General features: G+C 54.6%; 1 protein-coding gene across 4 annotated transcripts in view; it reads right to left on the bottom strand.

Moving 5' to 3' along the window:
* Positions 1–8,073: 8,073 nt before the first annotated feature.
* The window catches only part of CDH22 (cadherin 22), a 77,397-nt gene continuing 63,512 nt past the window's right edge, over positions 8,074–21,958 (bottom strand). For 3 of the 4 annotated variants that reach the window (XM_053958525.1, XM_053958526.1, XM_053958528.1), the window contains 4 exons: positions 20,082–20,203; positions 19,690–19,807; positions 12,501–12,752; positions 8,074–11,102 (listed from right to left, as the gene is read on the bottom strand). In XM_053958525.1, coding sequence (XP_053814500.1) covers positions 10,564–11,102; positions 12,501–12,752; positions 19,690–19,807; positions 20,082–20,203 — 1,031 coding nt within the window. In that variant the 3' untranslated portion in view covers positions 8,074–10,563. The remainder of the gene's footprint in view (positions 11,103–12,500; positions 12,753–19,689; positions 19,808–20,081; positions 20,204–21,958) is intronic. The other variant, XM_053958527.1, reaches the window with a different exon arrangement.

Genomic DNA, 21,958 nt, shown 5'->3' with positions numbered 1-21,958 from the left:
CATCTCCCTCCTGCCTGCTGCCAGCCACTGGCTCTGTCTCTGCTGCTTTTTTTGCCTCCCGATCCGTTTGTTGCATGCTTCATTAATCCTGATAAATGTGCGGGTTAGTGCTGGGAGAAGCAGCTCCAGGGATGCTGCCACCATGGAGCTCCCTGTGCTCCGCTCCCGCTCTGGAGGGTCGGTGCTGGCACCCAGCAGCCCTGGGACAGTGTCCTGCTGTGCAGCTGGCACCTGTGGCTGTGGAGCAGGAAGAGCAGGGACAGGCACAGGGAGAGGGACAATGGGCCCCAGGCCTGTGGAGCAGAGATGTGCCATGCAGAGCTGCTCTGTCCCCAAGCACCAGCAGCACAGCCATGCGAGCCAGGATGGGCGTGCAGGTGACAAAAAGTTACTGAGCTGTGGCCAAACCTTGACTCCTCTAGGTACCAGTGACTGCTGTACCCTGTGCAGACCCCGTGGCACAGCAGGGCAGCACGAGGGCTGACACAGACTCCATGAGTAGCTGGCTGCCCCTTCTCTAAAAGGAGGGTCACAAGGGTGTGTGTGGCTGTCCTGGGGCTGCAGACACGAGGGGATGTGGCAGCACTGTGGGTGCCCCAGCCACAGGAGCTAACTGAGCTTTTGGGACTGTTGATGCTGTGACACATGGGAGCCCTGGAGATCCTGGGGGCTGCCCATGGACAGCACCAGGAAGGTCTGCTCCCCACATGAGTCCTGTTTCTCTATGGTCAGAGAAATTGGCTTGGTGGAGTGGTTTTTGACTTGCCACATGAGCCCCAGGGGGAGCAGACCCCGAGTCCCTCTTCCCATCAGAGCAGCAAGGCAGGGAAAAACACCAGCCAGTGAGGACAGCCAGGCTGCAGGAGTGACAGGGCCATGGCAATGCACACAGCAACGCTGGCAAACAGCAAGCTGATCTTCCCATTAGCCCTCATTAGCACGTGGCTGGAAGACAACACGAGTTTAAATTAAGAAGACATCACAATGGTCCCAACTGTGTTACCGCTGTGCTCAGGAAGAGCCCGACAGCTGCTGTTTAATACACCTTCACGATCTGTCAGGGCACGCACAGGCTGTGCTGCACAGCGTCTGCCTCACCACACTCGTGCTTCTGCATGGCTGCACACCTCCACACGCAGCCAGCACCTGCCTCTGCACGTGCCCAGCGCCCTACACATGTGTGTGCGGGGGCAGCTCAGCCCTGCTGCCCAGGATGTGTCCCTGGGGCAGGAGGTGCTTCCACCTTGCTGTGGCTCCACGTGTGTCTGTGCTGGGCAATGGATGAGCCCCTCCCTGTATGCCTTCGTGTGTGGCCACGACACAGCTCTCTTGCACTGTGCCCTCATGGAGCCAGGAGGAGCCTGTGGATCTAAAGAACAGCCAGGGTCAGACTGATGGGTGGGAGCTGCCAGGGGAACAGCGTCAGTCTGGGATTGCTGCTCCCAGCATGGCAAAGTGGGATATCAGCACTCCATATTTACACTGCACATTCCCAGTGTGATGCCTGCTAATGACTCCCACTGGTACGGGGGAGCTGGTGGCTGTCATGAGAAGGAAGGAAAGAAAAAATCTGTTAGTGGGCATGAAGGGAGCCAGAACCATGTGATGGGAGTGTAGGGGGCTGAGGCTGAAGGTGTGAGCTTGCTTCACAGGGACAGAGCAACCTGCTGATGTCCCCCATAGATGTCCCACATGGGTGTCCCACATGAGTATCCCACACAGGTAAGCCTTCCCTGCAAGCTCATCTGCCAGCCCACAGCTCATGCCTGATGGCCTGCAGGAGCCCCAGTCAACGATTGCACTTGCCCTTTGTGCCAGGACTTGCAGAAGGGCTGGAGTGGTCTGACTGGTGAACAGAATGGGTGGCAGGTAGTACACCATGGTGGGACTCACAAGGGACAGGATGCTGCCACTAGTCATGGCCAGGTGAGTGAGGAAAGCTGTGTTTGAGGATAGATTGTGCTTCCAAGGCCACAACAAGCACTCTTATGGGTTGTGAATTTCCCACACATTTAGTGACAGTATTGGAAATGCATCTGAGTACACTAAACTATTTCAGATAGCATTAAGTGTGCTGGCCATGTGCTGGCACAGGGAGACTTGCAGGTGCTGCCCTGGGCAGCTCTGGAAACTTCAACAGATTGGGAAGTGGTGGGCACTGACAGCCAGGAACTGCTCCTGAGTCACTGGGATCACTGGGCTCCTCTACCCACGTGCCAGGCTCTCCTCACACATCCACAAGTGGCAGTGCCCCAGGCAGGAGGCAGGAAAGACAAAGGTCTGGAGCCCGATGGTCTGCACTCACCCCTCTGCAGGGAGCAGTCCAGACCCCCAGCCCTGGGAGCACGGCCTGCCAACACAGCAGAGAAATCAGTGTGGGGACAAGTGTCAGGTGCCCCTTCATGTCTAAAATGGTGAGTGGGAGAAGGAGAGGTCATCTCCCCAGGCCGCCTCGCTGGAGGAGCAGAAAGCTGCAGCACAGAGCTCAGTGCAGACCTGCTGCCTCAATTATTTATAGGTACCATGGGTAGAACATGTTTTAATGACATTTGTGCTGGAGCTCAGCAGTGCGGATCCGCAGCGAGCCAAAAGGAATATGTCACAGGCTTTACGGCCGGTAAAAGCAGCGTGTCAATCACAGTGGCATGCTCACCTCAGCCCTGGATCTGCTCCCCCTGCCCTGCGGAGAGCCTGCCGCCGCCGTGATGGATTGATGGGCAAACCCACAGACACACCAGCATAAGTCACCGGGCCTTTTTTATGGGTAAATCACAAGTAATAAGCTTTCTCAGTAGAATTAGAATGACATCCTGGAAAATTATGCTCTGGTTTTACAGCGTATGATGGAAAGGCAACGGACTCTTTTGGAAGGGGATGCCTGTCCTACCATCAGGCAGCCATGGCTCGAGGCTGGTGCGGATGAAGCAAGCCTGGCTGGCACAAACTTGAGCAGGAGATGAAAGAGACAGGACAGACCTGGGGGTGTGATCTGCACTGGACTGCACCAGCTCTGCACACAGGACTCATCCCAGGCCCCAGAGGCCCTGGGTGATGGCTGGGTGCTGCTGTGCATGGGCAGTGCTGGCTGTGTGCAGTCCTGGCTGGATGGGACAGCCTGGCAAGGAGCACGGCTGATCCCAGCGATGTCTGCAGTGACATGAAAGGGATGTGTCTCTGCCTAACCTTGTAATCTTGCAGCCAACTTTTCAGTGCAGCTGGTGGGCTAGGGGTCCACAGGCCAGGGCCCTGGCAGCCAGACCTGAAAGCAGATGAGAATCCAAATCAAGCCATCTGGACACAACACGCTCCAGCACCTCCAGCAGCTTCCCAGAGAAGAACCCAGGACACAGAGCTGTGATGCTGAAGCACCTCCAGCTCACCAGTATGTCTGACAGCATGCCTTGTGCTGGGATTTAAAGACAATTGGCCATTGTGTCTTTTTGCTTTTCTGCTTGCAGAGTGTCATTTTCTTCAGAAAACGCTCTTTTGCAATTACTGTGAATTACACATGAAAAGCAAGCGACCACGTATTGATTGGAGCCCAAGAAAAACACCAAAGCCATTTAGAGTAGATTAACTTTTTCTGGAGAACGGCTTCACAATTATTTAAAGAGATTAATCAGTTCATTTTAGGTCATTTACCATTGTTTCCATGGCCTAGCTGGGAATATCCCCCTCTCCACTGTGGACAGAGCTGAGACCTTCTCAGGAGGAGGAGTGCCAGGAGGAGGAAGAAGGGGTGCAAGCAGATGGTGCTGCTCTCTGGGTCCCCATGAAGACTGAACCACAGCTGCCTCAGGGCAGGACACGGGAACCCTCCTCAGCCAACCCAAATACCTGCCTGCTCCATGCCAGGTGCAGCCAAAGAACAGGAGGGCAACATTCCTGGGATACATCCTGGGTCATCGCCTGTGCACCCTCACTCTCCTCCTGCTTCCCATGCCGGCATGCTGCAGGCAGAGCAGGCTCCTGCCCTCGAGTATTTCAAAGCATTTTTTTCTTCAGGAAGAAAGAATTGAAGTCAAATAGCTCCTGTGGTGGAATACTTCCCAAATGTCAACACAATCTGTGCTACATTACGGGTAAATGTGATAATCTTAACGCCTGGCTTCTTAATGTCAGTGGCACTGAAGTCTGATGGATTGACAGACTGCCAGAATGACACGCAGTCATAGCTGATAAGGGCTCTCTCCGGGGAAATCACAGCTTTTTAAAGATGTTGGCAGCTACTAGCAAGTACCTTTTTATTTAAAAGGATTACAAGCATTGATTGCACTTCCTGTTTTCTTTTTATCACATTCCTGCACCAAGTGAAGCTTGTGCTGCGAGCTGAGCTTTTCAGACAATTATTCTGGAATAATGAAGGCGTGTCATGTTGCCTGTAATGAGTGTTTTCAATGCCTAATTTGCGTGCAGTGTGAAGGGATTTCAACAGCTGCCTGGCTCCTGGCTAAAGGTGAGTGACTCCTGACCGCGGTGGAGGCTGCCGTGGGCTGGCTCTGCCGGGGTGGATGGCAACGCGTGCTTCCCCCAGCAGAAGAGGGATTAAAACTCCACGAATTACCACGGTTAAAACACAAGCTAAGGGGATGTGTTGTGCTTAGAAATGGCTGGTGGCTGTTTCCCCAGTGAACAGCTGGACCAATTCATGCTCACCTGAGCAGCTCCTCCACAGCAGCGAAGGAGAGATGAAAAATGGATGTCCATAAACCTGCAGTGTAGCTGGACAGGGCAGTTAACAACCCTGAGCCACAAACACTTGCTGCCACTGACTGCAGATGAGGGATGTCTAAGAATCACCACTTGGCCTCCCAGCCACGATGGGCACACGCAGCAGCAGCACAGCTGGGTGGATGGTGAGACTCGCTGCACAGCCTAGGGGAGGCAAACACCAAGGCACTGGGCTCCTGCTCCTGCTTTCACCATTTCTTGCTGCCCAATCTCATGCTGTTAAATGCCAGTTTTGACCCCTCACAACTGGGTTCCAGTGTTGGTGAGGGCAGGTGGGATGGCAAGGGCCATGGGAAAGCCAGGGATGTGTGATTCTTGCGTGGGGAGCCCCGGTTGTGCTTTGCTGTGTATCCCAACTGCTTCAGACTCTGCCCACTCATGCTGGATTCAGCTTTGCAAAGCCCAAGGTACTTCCCTAAAAATTTGAAGAACAGTCATTAAATCCACACTCATCTGGAAAGGAATTGTGAGGCTGGAGAAAGCCCAGGCTGGGATGTGTGAGTGACAGATGATGGCCAGCCTGGCTGCTCAGCATGGCACCAGCATCCCAAGAGGGCACAGTCCCGCTGGCAGCAGGAACACCAGCTCTCCACCACACCGCCCTGGCTGCTCCAGACAGTGAGGGGTGGTTTCAGCCCCACTGACTGCCCAGAAGCACAATTCCAGGGTCAAGTGAAATTCAACAATTTTGTTTCTCTCCAACTTCTCTGGCTGTGGTGACAGAGCTGTGACAGCTGCCTGGAAACACAGCTCTGTTCCCACCAGTGAGAGGGAAGCAAGAATGGCTGCTGCCAAGCACAAAGCCAGGTCATCTCCAGATACTGGGAACACTCCTGGGATGGGCTGGGAGGCAGCAGAGCCACAGCCAGAGCTCTCAGTTGAGAGCACAAACCAGAGTTCTGTGACAGCAAGAGAGCCCTGACAAGACAGAGCTGCTGCCTGCACCAAGCACAGGGCAGAGATGTAAAACAGAGATTTTGCTGAGCAGGGGGAGTCTGACACCAACCCTGAAAGCAGCTCAAGGGCTGGGTAAATGAAAGGACGTAGAGGGCAGGGATATTAGCCTGGTGGAGGTGGTTAAAGAGTCAGCTTTCTGGTGATAAAGCAGCTTCCTCAGAGGAAAGAGAAGGGATCACCTTCCACAGCAAGATATTGCCAGTGGGAACGGGAGGTAGAGGTTGACACAGCCTTGCTACATTCAGTTACCAGAGATGGATTTTCCTCCTGGGGATGAAGGTATCACTGCCCTTTTTTCACTTCCTTTTAATGATCCCAGCAGATCACATCCATCTTTTGCAAATACCTCTCTAGAGGAGACCTGGACACTTTGCCTTCTGGAGCTTGCCATGGCTCAGTGGAGGCATGGAGGTGACTGATGCAGGCTCCCTGTGCTGGGGAAGGAAAAGGGGCTGCAGCAGCCTGTGGTTGATGGTACACAGCAGCACTAGCCCTGTAGGACCCGTTCAGAATGTGACAGTGGCAAGTGCCACTGTCCTTGGCCAACACTGCCAGCAGACAGCCACAGGTCATGTCCCATGTGGTGAGAAGCATCATCTGCAGAGCAGGACTGGCTTCCCCTCCTGCAGAAGGAGGAGGAGAGGGACCTGCCCTTACCCTGCTCTGAAACGAGGTTGTTGTGCAACTGCTGGAGAGAGAGAAGCTGCTATAGAAAAATTTCCTCAGAAGGGGCTGTGTTGAGGAGGCATGGAGCTATTCAAGCATCTTCACAGATGCTTCTGCAATCAAATCTCTCAATAATCCTCCTCTTTTGTAGTGAAGGGTCTGGTTCTGACTGGCAATTTGTTGCTTTGAGCTCTCTCCATTTCCCCACAATATACAAGAAGCAAATCCTCCTGCACAGCGCAGGCTCACACTCAATGCCAGGCACTTGTCACCTCCACTGCAATGAGCACAGTGACTGCAGACACCTCCTCCTCCTCCTCCTCCTCCATGTGGAGTTCCCAGAACACTCCAGACCCGGGCCTCTAGAATATCAAAGTGTTTGGGTGCCTGAAGTGGGACAGCAGGACTTGGAGAGCTGCAGCTGGATGAGAGTTCTTGTTGCCAAGGAGCTGGGCTGGAAACTCGGGTACAAACACTCAGCTCTTTGCAAACAGCAACAGGCCAAGTGTCCAGACCTGCCAGAGCAGGTGGCTGTGACCAAAGCACTGACCGACTTGCTGTGAGGGGGCAATTAATGGTGCAATTAATGGTGATGCTGGCAGAAGGGCTTCCTCAAGGCTGGCAGCTGTAGAGGGACGCACTGTAAGTGTGAGAAGGAAAACTGTGTGGACGTTGAGGTCTGACAGCACACCTTGTGCCTCTGGAAAACCCGCCAGCCTCAAGACTTCCCCCTTCTGTCACAGCCTCCCAGTAACTGCTGTCATCAAAGGTCACCAGATGCTTCTTCCATAACATTTAGTGAATAATCAAGGGAGCAGGATAGAGTGGAGGCAAGGGGATGGTGAAGGATAAGGAAACACTCAAAGACCTGGGGGAACAATAATCCTGTTTTGGAGCCAGGACTGCAAGATGCTGTTTAAATGACTGTTCCGTTATGGAGCAGTTTAAAGTTTGCCTGTTCTCTCTGCTGACCTACACTGAGGCCACCACTGAGCTCGGCCATGTCCCCTCTCTCCGTGCCTGCTCCATCCCTCCAGGGTGTGCCACTGTCACACTGACGGGTGCTGGAGCATCTGCAGCCACCTCAGTGAGGCTTCCCAGGCCCAGGGAGGGTCACGCTTCTTTGCCATGAGCACCTTGATCTTTCCCCAGCCCCTGGCCATCAAGGAAACCACCAGCAATTGATTTAGCTGGGGTCAGGACAGAATGTCATTTATTTGCATCATTTCAGTATTAAAACTGAGTTTGAAGGAGGGTTTTTTAGCTGCTGCCAGTAACTGAACACTGCAGTAACACACAGCATCACCAAAATGGGAACAGGTCAGGTACCAAAGCTGTTGACAATGCTCAGCTGTACTGAATCCATCAAGAATTACAGAATCATACAATGGTTTGGGCTGCTCAAAACACAACCCAACTTTCTCCTGAAAGGATGGAGAAAACCAAGGGCATTTTTTTTTTCATTGTTCATTTTCATTTTTTTCAAGTTCAGAGAGAAAAAATGACCCTTCTCTTGAAGAAGCTTTTTCTGATGAGCATTTCAATGAAAAATGGGAAGAAGCCAGAGATGCAGCATCCTGCCAGTGGGAACATGCTGCAGGGGTTGGCTCTGCCACAGCCCATCAGCCACCCAGCCCCTTGTGGAAGGCACCAAAGGGACCACAATGACAGGGCAATATAAGGAAAAGAAAAAAGACAAAAAGCACGTAAGACTCAGGCTAGACGACAAGGAAATAATTTATTTCCAGGTCCCAGAAAGACCTTGAAAAAAATAACAAGGGTGAGGAAATCAACCTTCTGATTTCATCTGGGTAGAGAAACAAAACCGAAGTGACTCCATCAGACATGGTGGCAGCTGCCAGCTCCTCCTGCGGGGCGGGCAGGGGGTGCGGGCACCGCGCTCCGCCCGTATTTACAGTGGGATGGAAACTAAAACGCAAGCGTGAGTGCATGCGCGCCGGGGAGCACGGGCTGCTCAGGGATGGGGAGAACCCGCCGCGAGGGTTGCTAAACACGTACCCTGTCAGACCCCATCTCCTAGGACAGAGCCCTGCTATTGCACAACACTTGGCTAGAGGAAGGGCCAGTGCCGGAGGGGCTCGGGCACAGCTCTGCAGCCCAGAGGGAAAACACGAACACATTCCTGAGGAAAGAGAGGGATTTCTCCGTTCTCCTGCTTGGAGGTGCGGGGTGTCGTGTGCTTGAGACGGCGTGGCCAGAGCTGGCACTCGAGGGCCCTGCTGCTGCCTCCCCAGCATCATCACAGTGAACCAGCAGCACGCTGGGCACAGGTGCCAGCCACAGCACCATCGCCTCCTCGGAGGGACCAGAGAGGCCCTGAGGGGCTCCTGGTCCCAGTATGAGCCACGCTGGGGCTCTGCACAGGGGCCATGGTGGCAGTGGGCAGGAGCAGCTGAGGGCAGGCACAGTGGCAAAGCCAGGTCCTGTCCCTCTCTGCTGCCGGGTCTCGTGCTGCAGCCAAAGGACCAACGCCAGCAGCCGGGAAGCAACACACAGAAAAAAAATGGACACGCATGTACATTTACAGTTAAACCTTCTCCAAAGAGAGAAAACAGTGTCTGTACTTAAACTAAAAGGACAAACCCAATGACAAGCCCAGGATGTGTCAGGCCTTGGGAGACCATATCAGTTACCTATCAATGATATAATTGATTTTTTTCCCAACATGAACAGATAAGGAGCTGCACCAGCCAGGACGGCCTGAGGTGCTGTGCAAGGACATCACTCTACAGGCTGTTCCATTTTCCTTGTGGTAGTTGGCAGGCTGGGAAGGCAGTGGGCACCCAGTGCTTTCCTCCAGCATCATTTGCAGCCTAAGAAGCACTGGCACATCCCACTGGCATCTTCCTCACCTGCCTCCCAAACCCAGGAATTACATGCAAAAGCAGTCCTGCTGGGAGCTCATGCTGGTTTGCTGAAGGATACTGTGCTGGGGTGGGGACACCCTGGGTATCCTGAGGTGTCACAGATGTGCTGCCCAACCCGCAGTCAGCTCAGCCCCAGAGCTGTGCCAGCAGGTTCTGGCCTCACACACATCTCCTGGGGATGGCTGTTCTGTTGCTAATGGTGATGCTCTGCTGTCAGCTGGGTGCAAGCAGGAATTATTCTTCCCAGCCAGGGGCCGGGGGTTCTCCTGCACCCTGCAGCAAAGTCCTGCATGGAATGCAGCTCTCCCCCAGCCGCTGTGGGCCAGGGAGCACTGAAGTCCTGCCTGCTGCCCTGTGCAGCTCACACCATTTGGTGACAGCCAGTGCCTGGCTGGGAGCCTGCAGACGCCAGGTCCTGTGTGAGGGGCTGGCAGAGTCCACTTAGGGGTGCTGCTCTGGGCCCCTCCGTTGGCACTCCCCAGCACTGCAGCTGCTCTGTGGCCCAGGCCACAGCATCGTGCCTCAGTGACAGGTGGGACATCCCTGCCTGCCACTGGGGCTGTGGGGCACACCAGGACTTCACAGACAATGTCTGCTGTGCAGGGAATGTTGGGGAACCCCTTCACATCACCAGCACCTCTGTGATCACAAGACAGGGGTGAAGTGATTGCAGCACGGAAGGGAAACCTGGTTTGAGGTGAGCAGCCGTTCTGCAGGATGTGATCCCAGCGTGGCACCCTCCCTCCAACACCGTGCCCGCAGCCGGGGGCTACTGAGAGCCCCACAGGGAGCAGAGAGAAGGAAGACTTCAAAAAGCAAGTAAACTTAGCAGGGGAAAATCTGAACAGAAGTTAAAAGCTTGTTTCCCTCAGCAAGGAAAGCTCTTAAAGAAATCAAAGCTCTTTAAATGCTCTGACTCAAGTGACAAAAACAATTTAGACAACAAAAGGCTCCCGGTTTGCTCTTCCTCTCCTGGATGGGGATCACCGAACAGATCTATTTAAATGATAATTTGTGGGGGAGAAACCCTCTCCAAACCCTCTTGAATTAGATTTTCTCCTTCTTAAGTCAATGCGTGGTGCTTTAATGGAGACTGGCTTTGAGATGAGGACACCCCGGTGGCTCCTCTGGGCTCCCCAGCCTCCCCACGCGGGTGCGGAGCCCACCCGAGCCGAAGGCAGCTGCAGAGGAGCAGTCGCGGTGCCGCCTCTCGCCGGCAGCCGTGGAGTCCGGCCCGGGAGCACACGATCCCCGTGCGGCACCTCACGGCCCGGAGCCCCGGCCCAGGAGGTGGCCGGAGCCCGCGGGGCTGGAGGGGCAGCTAGGACTCCTCGCCGTCCTCGTCGCCCCTGCGCCCCGCGTACAGCGCTGCCAGCTGCCGGAAACGTGGCCCCCAGCCCCCCAGGTAGGAGAAGTCCTGCTCCGAGCCGCTGGACCAGGTGTTGATGGAGCTCAGGGAGGGCACTGGAGAGTCCGAGCCCTCGAAGGCATAGGTCTGGAATGAGTCATAGGGCGGCACAGAGAGGTCCTCATCCGCCTGCTCCACCTTCCTGCAGATGTAGTCTCTGAACACAGAGAAGTCCAGGTCTGGGCTCTGCACCCACTGTGGGAGGGCATGGAGCTCGGAGGCTGGGTTTCTGCCTGGGCCCCCCTCTCCTGGCCCCCCACCTCCATCGCCAGCTTTGATCTCACTGAAGTCGTAGAGGCTGCGCAGGGCTGACATGTCATAGGCCTCTGTGTCCTGCTCACCACCTCCTTCATCGTTGTATTTGATGACATTGTCCCTCATGTCCTCGTCATCCTCAGAGGTCAGGTGGCTTTTGTGGTGCCGCTTCAGCGTGAGGATCAGAAGGACCAGCACTGGGAAAGGAAGAGACAGTCAGACGGGCGCAGAGTCTCGGGGATGCTGTGCTCCTGCAGGGCGAGGACGACCCCTGCTCCGTGGCAGCTGGAGGCACAGCACCCCCGGCACGGGGAGCCCTGCCCGGAGGCCAGACGGTTCCCATCAGCCAGGCTCATCAAGCAGCAGCCCTGCTGTGTACTGGCTTGGAGAGAGGTTTGCTCAGGCTCCAGGGCAGACCAGGAGCTTCCTTTGCCATGCAGCACGACCACCGAGACAGGAGGGAGCGATGGATAAACACACAGCTGGACAGACGAACGGATGGGTTGTGCAGATGATGAGCAGGAAAAGGGGGTGCATGATTCACAGCAGCAGCCAAATACTGGGTGGGTGAATGTGGAGCAGATGGCACAGAGCCTGAGCAGCGAGCCGCAGCTGCTGTGTCCTGGGTCATCATCCATTCAGCCCATCACCTTTAAAGCACCAATGTGCACTTTATTTGTCTGGGCAATTAGGCAGAAATTTGTTTGCACTGCGTTGGAAAATGAAACCAGTGTAAAGTGCACCCTGTGGGTAAGGGTTTTCTGAATGGAGATGCAGCAGGAGACAGGGAGTGGAGCCATGCCAAGGAGACCTCACCAAACGATGTGCTGCCTCCCACAGGTGTCGGGACAGCCCTTGGAGCCAGCCAGGAACCAGCTCTGGGGCCCGAGAGGGCTTTCAGCAGCTGCATCCATCCTCTGTCCTGTGCTAAACCTGAGAGAACTGCAACATCCCTCGTTCAGAGCCCCTTCCCACATGCACACAAGCACACGCTCCCCATGCCCAGCAAAGCTTGTGCCAGTGTGCCAGTGGCGGGCAGCAGCATTCCCAGGGTACAGCTCCTGACCTAGGCAGCACTCTGGTTTGACCACAGCCCAGCTCTGCATCCTGCCCACACACTCACACACGCTCTAACACTGACCTTGTCAGGTAAGAGCACGCCTGTGTGCCCCACACCCACCAGCCCTGCCCACACGCTGGGATCACACAGCCCCATCTGCTGTGAGATGCCTGCCGTGGGCATAGCATGGCAGCTGGCAAGCAGCTCCTGGCTCCTGCCTGTCCAGGCAGGGAGTGAGCCAGCAGCTCTCCAGGCTCTGCTGGGCAGCATCACACCTGCCTGGCACAGGGAACTCTGCTCTGGCTGCCTTGTGGAGCCCAGCGCTCATGAGCTGTGGCAAACATGGTCCCCCCCAGCAGGGGCTGAGGTTCGTGCCCCGCGTGCTGCAGCTACCAGGGAGGAGACAGATGCAGAGAAGCCTGCTCTGTGCCCACAGCTCTGTGCCCACAGCGCCTGCCTGCACACATTCACGTGATGCTGATGGAGAGGAGCTGGGACAGGACAGGGAGGACTCAGGGGACAGGCAGGCACTCACCAACCAGAATGAGGACACAGACCAGCAGCGCGATGAGGGCGCCGGGGCTCAGCGTGGCTGACACGACGTAGGCTGTGCTGTTGCAGGACTGGATGGCCCCGCTGCTGTCACAGCCACAGACACGGATGGTCAGAGTCCCTGTGCTGCTCAGGGCTGGGGGGCCGCTGTCCACCACCAGGATGGGGAGCAGGTACACATCCTGCTCCTGGCGATTGAAGCCCACTCTCTGTGTGTGCACCGCTGCCGTGTTGTCTGCAGGGAGCAAGCAAAACCACAGTAAAGTCACCTCCACATCACAGCCTGCAGCACCTGCCAGGACCTCCTCCATGCTCTGGATGAACAGCAGCTACTCCTGTACCACCTCCAGCAACTGTCCTGAGAGAGCCTCGGGCCTTCCCCTCCTCCATCACATGGACCCAGCTCACTGCAGACCCCTGCAGCCTGGGCCTGAACATGGGCAGCTCCACTCCAGCACTTTCCCCTTTGCCAGCAGCACCTCAGGGCCAGCCTGGCACCTCCTTTGTCACTACACCTGGGAGTGAGCCTGGCACAGGAGCAGCAGCACATGAGTGTCTGAACCGTGCTGACAAACAACGCAGGCGGCACAGAGAGGGGAAAAACTTCCAAAAGACCCTCTGAGAGTGGCACAGAGTCAGGATAAAAATCAATTGCTGACATGTACTCTAGAACAGATAGGGTCTGCAGGTGGCACTGAGACTGCCAGAGCAGACACTGCTTCTTCCAAAGCCAAAAGCCATGAGTGAATGGTCCTGCCTCAGCCGGAGGGCCAGATACCCCTGTAATCCTCTGTAACTCCTGAAGGAATAGGCAGAGCTTCTTCCAAGCCTCCCAGCCAAGTCAGGCATCCTCCTCCCCATCTGCTTACACCCTGCTGCTTCAGGGGCTCAGCTGGCACAGCACAACTCGTTAAGATCCCATTAACACAGCCACTTCACGGGACCCTCCAGGGCCCTGGTGCCAGCAACGAACCCAAGGAGCAGCTGCTGCCAACCAGGAGCAGGGATGGAGGGCAGGGACAGGGACTGACACTGGGACTGACTCCCTGCTCAGGGGTGCTGTAGGCTGCCAGCCAGCAGCAGCGTGGGCAGGTAAGGCTGAACAGCAGGTGACAATTGGAGGCAGGTGTCACAAGCCACTGCCGACTGTCTGCAGCCTTTATCTAATAAACCATGGATTGGCCTACTCACAGCAAGGTGCTGCTGTCTACAGACTCTGCTCATCAGACCTGATTTATGCCAGACCATCCCCTTTCTCTATGAATTAGCTCTTCCATTGGAAAAGACATGTACTGTAACTCTGGTCCTTGGGCTGCTGCCATCACGGAAATTGCTGTATGGATTGGGTGCTGCATGAGAGCACACAGGGCATGGTGGGGACAGGAGGTGAGCCAGGATGGAAAATCTGCTGGTCAGCCAGGAAGCAGATCCCAAAGATTCTGTGTGGCAGCCAGGGCACCGCAGAGCACAGATTCCTGTCCTGTGGGACACCTGCCACTGTGGCTGAGACTCCTGGAGCAGCATGTGGCAGCAGCACCATGGCAACTGGGCAGAGGTGTCAGAAGGAACAGGGGAGCACTGGCCCCTGGGTGCAAGGAGGCTGAAAACCAAGTGTGGTGGCATACCAAGGATGAGCTATGGAAAAAAAAATATTGTTATGCTAATAGTTTGCACAAAGGTAATGAGATCTCATTTGGTGCTGGTCCCCCCTCCTTGCTGCAGTGTAGCAGGGGGATATAAATAACATTAATGGCACTTGCTCAGCAAGAGACCAGGACTAACTCCTAGCTAGCCCAGGTAAAAGTAAGCCTCAGACACCTGGATCAAGTGGAGATAAAACCAAAGGATAAAAAGGACAGACGAAAGTGCTGTAAGACAGAAAGGCTCTGGCCACAGCCCAGGAAGGTCACCTTTGCTGTCAATGTCACACCAGCCAGGTCACCAGCCTGGAGATGGGGTCAGATCCTGGCTCAGAGGATCCCTGAGCACAGAGCCCTGCACCTCCACTGCAGCTCAGCCCAACCATCACACAGGGCTGATGGAACACAGTGCTTGGGAACTCCCTCAGCTGCTCTTCAACACTGTGTAAACACAGGGGTAGCACCAAACCTCTCTGGAACTGCAGCAGGAGGCTGGCAACTCCCTTCTGTTTACAGCCAGCTCCAGCTCCTGTTAGGGACCCGCGACAAGGCATGCTGTATTTTTAGAAACAGTCTCTAGAAACCAAGGGGAACTACACATGCAAGTGGCAGAGGGGCAGGCACCAACCTCAGCTCAGCCCAGACAGTTTAGGCAGCCTGGCACCACTGAGAAAGAAATATTGCCACCCACCAAGTCAAAATAAAGAATGTGGTACTTAAATTTAACAGCAGCATGACAGACAGGTCTGCTCAGAGAAACCTTGCCTCAGGAAGGGGCTGTGACCCAAAATTTGATGCAAGGGAGCAACAAAAAATCACAACTACAAACACTACTTTAAACATCATGAAACTATATTTTATCTCCTGAACGGGGTGGCAGGCGCCCTTCATCCCAGGAGGGAGATGCACAGAAATGTCTCACGTACACTGATGAAACTGCTCACCAAGGCTCGACAGCCAGAGCCCAGCCTGGCAGGGACCACCTGCCTCTGGCACTGAAATGGCTCCACCACCTGCCCACCAGCCCCTGCCCCCCACCACCAAGAACTCTTCTCTGTTGGGTGTTTGCACCCCTGTTACTCATAAACTTCTGAGTTCCCCTCTGAGATAGCCCAAAAAAAGTGCTCTGACATACGATTGTAGTTCTTTTGATCACAGATCTGGGAAAATTTTGCCCAGATCTTGGAACGTATATCCTGGAAAATGCATCCAAAGCAACCTTGTACAAAACAGTTGTCATTTCTCTTGGTGCAGTTGTTTCTTTACATGTAGCTGACCCACAGCAGCTGCTTTGGGATGTGTCTTGGTGCAGATTTGTTTGCATTGGCACAGCCCAGGCAGCCCTGGCCCCGCAGCCCTCGTGTCTCTTCCTCCGCAGTAGCTTCCTGCCAAATCCATTTCTGGGGTGATGAGCTGAGGAGCAGTGCTTCTCAGGAACAGCACTGGAATGTGAGCAGACATTAATCCACAGCTTTCCTGAACAGACGAGTCTGGGTCTCCACACTTGGTTTCCTGCCCAGTCCCCAAAAAGCTGCACCTTCTGCTGCTGAGTGTCCTCTGATGCCCCAACCAAACCTTTTACTGTCACTGCTTTCTTGCTGCACAAATTGACATTTTCTTCATAGGTTTCCACTGCCACCCTCTCTCAGATCATGCAGTGACATTATCCTGTGTTACATCACATCACCTTTGCCTGATGGGGCAGGAGATGGCCCCTCTGTCCACCTGAGGAGCAGGACACTGGACAGGGCAGGAACTGACATGAGCTGAACACACAGGGACTCGTCAATACTGCCCTAAGAGGAAAGTTTGGGAAGGCAATATACTCTGGTGGTAGCCTAATGTCACTAGGAATAATAAAATAATTAAGTCTCCCAGACTCCCTCTCCAAAGAGGCTCTTGGCAGCCTTGAAGGTAGAACTAATAAATCCTTCTCATAACTCAATCTCAAACAGTGCTAGCAGAGCAGGAGGGATTTTGATGTCCCTTCCCTCTCCCACACTCCCAGGGCCCTGTGAGCATCTGCCTTCCCCTTCTCCAGCAGCTGCTCTGCTGCACCAGAGCCTGGAAACACCAGCTCTGGGGAGGAGCACCAGCACCCGGCTGGGCCTGCAGGCACACTGCTGCCAGAGCTGCCCCAAGGGAGCAGACCTCCTCCAGCCCCAGGTGGTGCAGCTGGTAGAAGAAACATCCTGTTTTTCCCTTCTGCCTCTTCCTTATCTTGAGTTCTCTGGGTACCAGGCCACAGCATCACTGCTGCTCCTTCTCTGTTTGCTCAGCCCCGAGGAGGTTTGATGCTCCTTTACACACACACCCCAGCCCTGCCCCAGTCAAACGAGCATCTGAGCTGCTTGTGCTGAGAGGGGCATCCCTGCGGGGCTCCAGGAGGCTTCCTCTATCCTCAGGCAATCCTCAAATCCTAACATTTTGCTTTTGATTGTTAGGATTTTCAGATCTTCTATCACCCATTACACGCTCTTAATGAGACCTGCAGAGAGTTCAGACATCTGCTTGCCGAGCCCTTGAGCCCTGGAGTCAGTAACTCCATGTGTCACTCCATACTACCTAACACTCCTTCCAGGTTGCTGGGCAGGGATGCTTTCTACCATCCCTTCCAACACAATTAGCAGTTCTTGGAGAACATGATTTCAGGCTTTAATTGCCTTTGATCCTGCTGTAATCAATTTCCTCAGGCCAGAAAGACCCAGCAAAAGGTGAGTTAGGAAACAGAGGATGGTGAATGCCTTTGGAATGGCGCCAGTTGGATCTTAACATGGTCAGCTCATCTAATTCCATCTCTTCCTTTAGTCACTCCATATGATGGACATCTTCTTCCTGGATGCTCGCTGTTGTTACCACAGGTGACATTTATTCCTTGTCTGATGAATCACAAAGTGTGCGAGCGCTCCCTCAGACAGAGCAAAACCACAGAAAGAGATGATGAACCAACAGGCAATGGTGCTGTTTCCAAAAGCCCAGCTCTTGCCAACCACCTGTAACTCAGCTATGTGGTCGCCTCAGGGACACCCTTGGTTTTTGCATCTCCATCCTGGAGCCAGCACAGCTCTGTGTGCCACACCCAGGACCCCTGGAGGGAGCCCCAACAGTGCTGGCAGCTCAAAGCCCCCAGGCTCCCCCCAAGCAGCCCCACCATGCCAGGTGCTCCTGCCCTGCCCCACTGCACCAGCAGCGCTCCCGAGTGGGTGCTGGTCCTCACCCTGCTGAGAACAAGTCACTCCCTGAGGTGGCTTTCTGGTGCCACAAAGGAGCCAAGCGAAGTAGGTGCAAAGCAAAAGAGAGGATTTAAGCAAGAGCTTAGAGAATCCATCTGTGCTGACATCCATCAGTGTCACTCCTTGGCTGCAAAAGCAATATTTATAAATCACGTTTCAAAACTGGCTACAAATTTGTACAAAGAAACAGATGGGCTGGTGGTAGCAGTTTGTCACCACTGATATTTGCACGGGGGAGTAGAGACAAGTGCAAGAGGGGTGAATGCAGGAGAGGGAAGCAATGGGGATGCAAGGGAGGATGCAGCAAGGAGACCTACAAGAGCAGGGGCAAAGGTGAGTGTACCCAGGGCAGTTGATGGACTGGAGAAGGGGGCAGAAATCAAAGGGAGGGAGATGGCACCAAGGCACCCTGTTAGAAATGAGGGGTGCCTCCATCTGCCACAGGCAGCCACCTCCGCTTGCCGTGGAAGACAGCACTGCTCAGCAATTGGGAGGGTCTCCAAACACTCTGGGAATAACCCTGCAGCAACAACATTTCTTTTCCCAAGAGCGGGAGGTGATGCCAGCTTTTACTCATTTTATGCAGTGTTACACCACACAAAAAGCTCCAGGAATCGTTTAGCACAAAGAGTTACCCCGTGCCACAAGAGCCTCATCCCACTCAAGAGAGCAGCAGCTCTGGAGGAGATGGTGGCACACGTGTCCTGCATCTACTGCAAAGCCAGCTCTTGGGCCACTGCTGGTGGACCCCCACACAGAGCCAGGGAGCCAAGCAGCCCCTGCTAAGCCCCATACACCCCCCGCCACGTGCCCTGCCAGACGAGCAAAACAGCAGTGGTGGCTCTGGGATGGCAACCTGGCCGTGGCAGACACCCTGGCCCAGAGCTCGGAGCCTCATGAGGGTCTGGGCAGGGATGGACACCCGGGCGTAGCTCAGCGTGTTCAAGCACATTTTCATAAGGCTTTTCAAAGAAAGTGAGGGAAGTTAATCGTTGGGTGTGGGGAAAAATCTTGCTGAGGATTAAAGCCTGTTTACATAAGAAGCAAAGGTCTTCTGAACAGCTGCCCTTGAGCAGAGGGGGAGGGACTCAGGTCAGGGACAGCTGTGCTACTCAGGACACAAAGCAATATCCAGCTGTGCTACCATCACATCTGAAGCTTTTCCATTTTGACTATCCCTAATAATGCTGAACCAAACTGAGCAAGCAGGATCTTACGTCAGCAGAAGGCTCCTATGATAAGCTCAGAACAAACTAAACCGGGCTTTTGACAGATAAAGCTGCAAAAGCAGAGAAAGAGAATGGTTTTAAAAGAAAACCCAACCAAAACCAAAGAAGAATTTCAATGTGGTTTGCTGGGCCCTGTGACAAGCACATGCACATGTGGCTGGAGAAGGTCCTAGTATCTACAGGGGACCCTGCTGTACCTATTGCTACAATCAGCACCTAAATTCCCCCTTAAACATCAACCAAAAATAGGAAGCATCCTGATAACTGTTTTTCTATATTGTTACTGTCTACACAAATGCAGCCTGACCTGACAGCCTGCAAAATCCAACAGCTGCCAGGCTCAACCAGCAGAACGTGCATGGCACCCCATCACTCACAGCAGCATCGAGTCAGCCAGGATGAGCTGCTGAGCTCAGGGATGCAGAGAACCCCCTCTGCCCAGAGGGACAGACAGGCTCTGCCTGGCTGCCTGTCCCACAGGAGAGGACGAGCCCCAGGAAACAGAGGAACTGCACCCCAGAGCCACAACCTCACAGGCTCTGCAGGCTGTGTCCCAGAGAAACCACCGTGGCTGTGGGCTGGCTACAGCATGGCCCCACTGCCTCCCAGGGCTCTGGAGCTGTTCCCATTTGTCAGGGGCACAGGGCTAACCACACAGCAGCCCCAAGATGACCCATGCTCCAGGATTTACCTTGGAGAGGAATAAATCATAACGCTCAAAATGGGAGTGTTTTCATCTATAAATCCAGATCATCTCCTTGCCTAGAGGTAGGTTGGAGATTTCCCATCAAGAAAAGGACTGAGAGCCCTGAAAATACCAAAGGCTTAACCAGACAGCATGAGAGGAGCTTTGTAGCTGCTTGCAGCGAGTAATAAAGCTGGCAGAGCCTCCTTGAAGAAATCCAAGCTGTTAGCTGATCAGTCCCACCATTTCAGGTTGACAAGAAGCTCTGCAACATGCCCAAAGCACCCAGAGCTGGCACAGAGAGACCGTAACCCACGTCCCTGTCCACGGCCAGAGGTGCTGCTCAGCCTGAAGGATGCTGGGCCAAGGGTACAGCAGGACTTACCCTGGATATCCAGCAAAGAGAAATGGTGGTTGTTGGTGGCTTCAGGTGCCAATGTGAAGTAGAAACGGTGGCCGCTCTGAGGCTCATCCCGGTCCACAACGCTGATTGTCTGGATCAGCTGTGGGGAGAAGGAGAGGTGAGCACCAGAGCTGCTCCCACAGCCTCTCCCAGGGTCCCACATGCAGGGTCCAGCCAGCAGCATCGCCGGCTGCAGCCAGAGTGGGACGAGCCTTCAGCCCTGCAGACGGGCTCAGTGGGACCAGCAGAGCGACTCCCACTGTGACAGGGGCTGCACAGGAAAACCCTCAGGCAGAAGGGGACAGATGGGCAAGCTGGCACTAGTCCAGAGTGCTGCCTGCAGCCCAAGACCAGGGCTGGGGGACTCTCACTACCTGGCCTGGCTTGGCATCCTCACACACAGCGGCTTCATAGGGGGTGGCCAGCTCAGGTGGATTGTCATTGACGTCCAGGATTCGGATACGGAGAGAGGCCCTCGACACCTGGGAGTGGTTATCTGAAACAGAAAGAGAAGCAGAGCTTCAGGACAAAGGGCCAACTGCTGCTATCAGGGAGCAAACCTCCTCATCCCCATCTGTCCAGAGGCCGTTGTGGCTGCTGCCAGCACTGCACCTCTGCCTGCCTGTGGCACAGACTGTCTACAGAACAGCAGAACCTGTAGAGCATGCTTCAGCCTCACTGCAGCCTCACTGTACCCTGCAAAAGAAGCCCACTGGGCTGTGTGCCAAGGATTCCTGAAACAACACCCGATCTACCCCCGAAAAACTAGAGCAGCCCAAAGCTAGTCCCAGCCATAAGGGTCAGGATCTGTGCTGCAGCAAAACAGCACCAAGATGGGACAGAAAACTTGGATGTGAGATCCCCCTCTGACCTGGCTCCTGATCCATAGGTGCTTGAGACTGGCAGCAACATCTGAGAGCCGAGCAAATGGAGCTGAGATGTGAAACAGCTGCATCAGCTAAGGGCACAGGTTGATGGTGAGATCTGTCCATCCACCTCTGCTGTGCCCAGGTGACCCAGGGTCACATGTGCCCCACTGAGGCATGAGGCTCTTGCCCAGGGACTCAGGCTTCTTATGCTGACACTGGGTTTTTGTTGCCATTGCAGCCTAAACTTAAACACAGCCCCATCCACCAGCTGGCATGAGGGGGTCACGCAATAAGACTGAGGGCAGGCCTCTCACCCTGGCACTCACCAGCCCAGCCTCACACAGGCAGTGGTCCTGGGGATCCCCCTCCCTTGGGGTTCACTCTGCACGTGGGATGGGGCAGCGTTTACGCCTCCACTCACTGCAGCGTCACGGAGCTGCACACACACTGCCGAGGGACACTGAGACCATGCCACAGGATTATAAATCACTCTGGAGGGCCTGATGTTTGCTGAAGCACCTCATATATCTCCAGAAATGAGAACTCCCTCTTACTCCATCTCCTTTGTTTTACCCAGAGGCTGCACCTGTGACAGAACTAATGCTTTTCTCCACGCTCAGGCAGGAGTTCTGCTGCCTGTTTGTCTATAACATTAATACTGGCCCCAACAGATCAGGTGGGGGAGGACCCAGGGGAGAGGAGATTTAGCGCTGCTCCATAATTAGCCAGGAATCTAAGCCCCCTCCCCAGAGCTGCTTTCACCCGGTTCTCACGTTATCACTCCTTCTCACCCAGACCAGCTGCTCTGGTGATTAGATAGTTGTTTTTGGGGGAGGGAGGCTGAAGTCGTGACTAAAAGCCTAGAACTATGTGTTATTTTAAAAGGCATATTGGTGCAGTGAAATTGCTTGCAGGAAGAGAGAAAGGGGGAGGCAGCGGGGTGAGAAGGGAGCCCGGGGAGGCGGCGGGGTGTGTGCTTGATGCCCACAAATGAGCAGGGAGAAAAAGGGTTCAGTTCCTGCAAGAAGGAGGATGACAGCGTTTCATCACCCCCTCTTCAACCCACAAGGAAGATGGATAACCGTCCCCGCTGCTCAGCTCTGGAGCAGGCTGGGATTGCTGAGAGAAAGATGAGGAAAAGCAGAAAGAGAGGAGAGGAAGTAGAGCCTGAAAGGAGGAAGAATCCAGGACCCCAGCTCTTTCCTTTCCTAACTGTAACCCAGAGGAAGAGCTCTTCCCTTAGTGCCCCACAGTGTGGGAGCCAGCACTGCCAAACCCTCTCCAGAACCTGCTGGGATCGTGCGTGCCAGCTCTGGACATCCAGGTGATCCTGAGCAAAGCAGCTCCTCTTCGAGACCACCTCCCCCAGCCCCTGAGGAGGG

Source organism: Vidua chalybeata, chromosome 17 (assembly GCF_026979565.1).
Source record: "Vidua chalybeata isolate OUT-0048 chromosome 17, bVidCha1 merged haplotype, whole genome shotgun sequence".
NCBI classification, from domain to species: Eukaryota; Metazoa; Chordata; class Aves; order Passeriformes; family Viduidae; genus Vidua; species Vidua chalybeata.
Note: the sequence above shows the minus strand (reverse complement) of the source record. Positions and strands in the feature narration are given on the sequence as shown.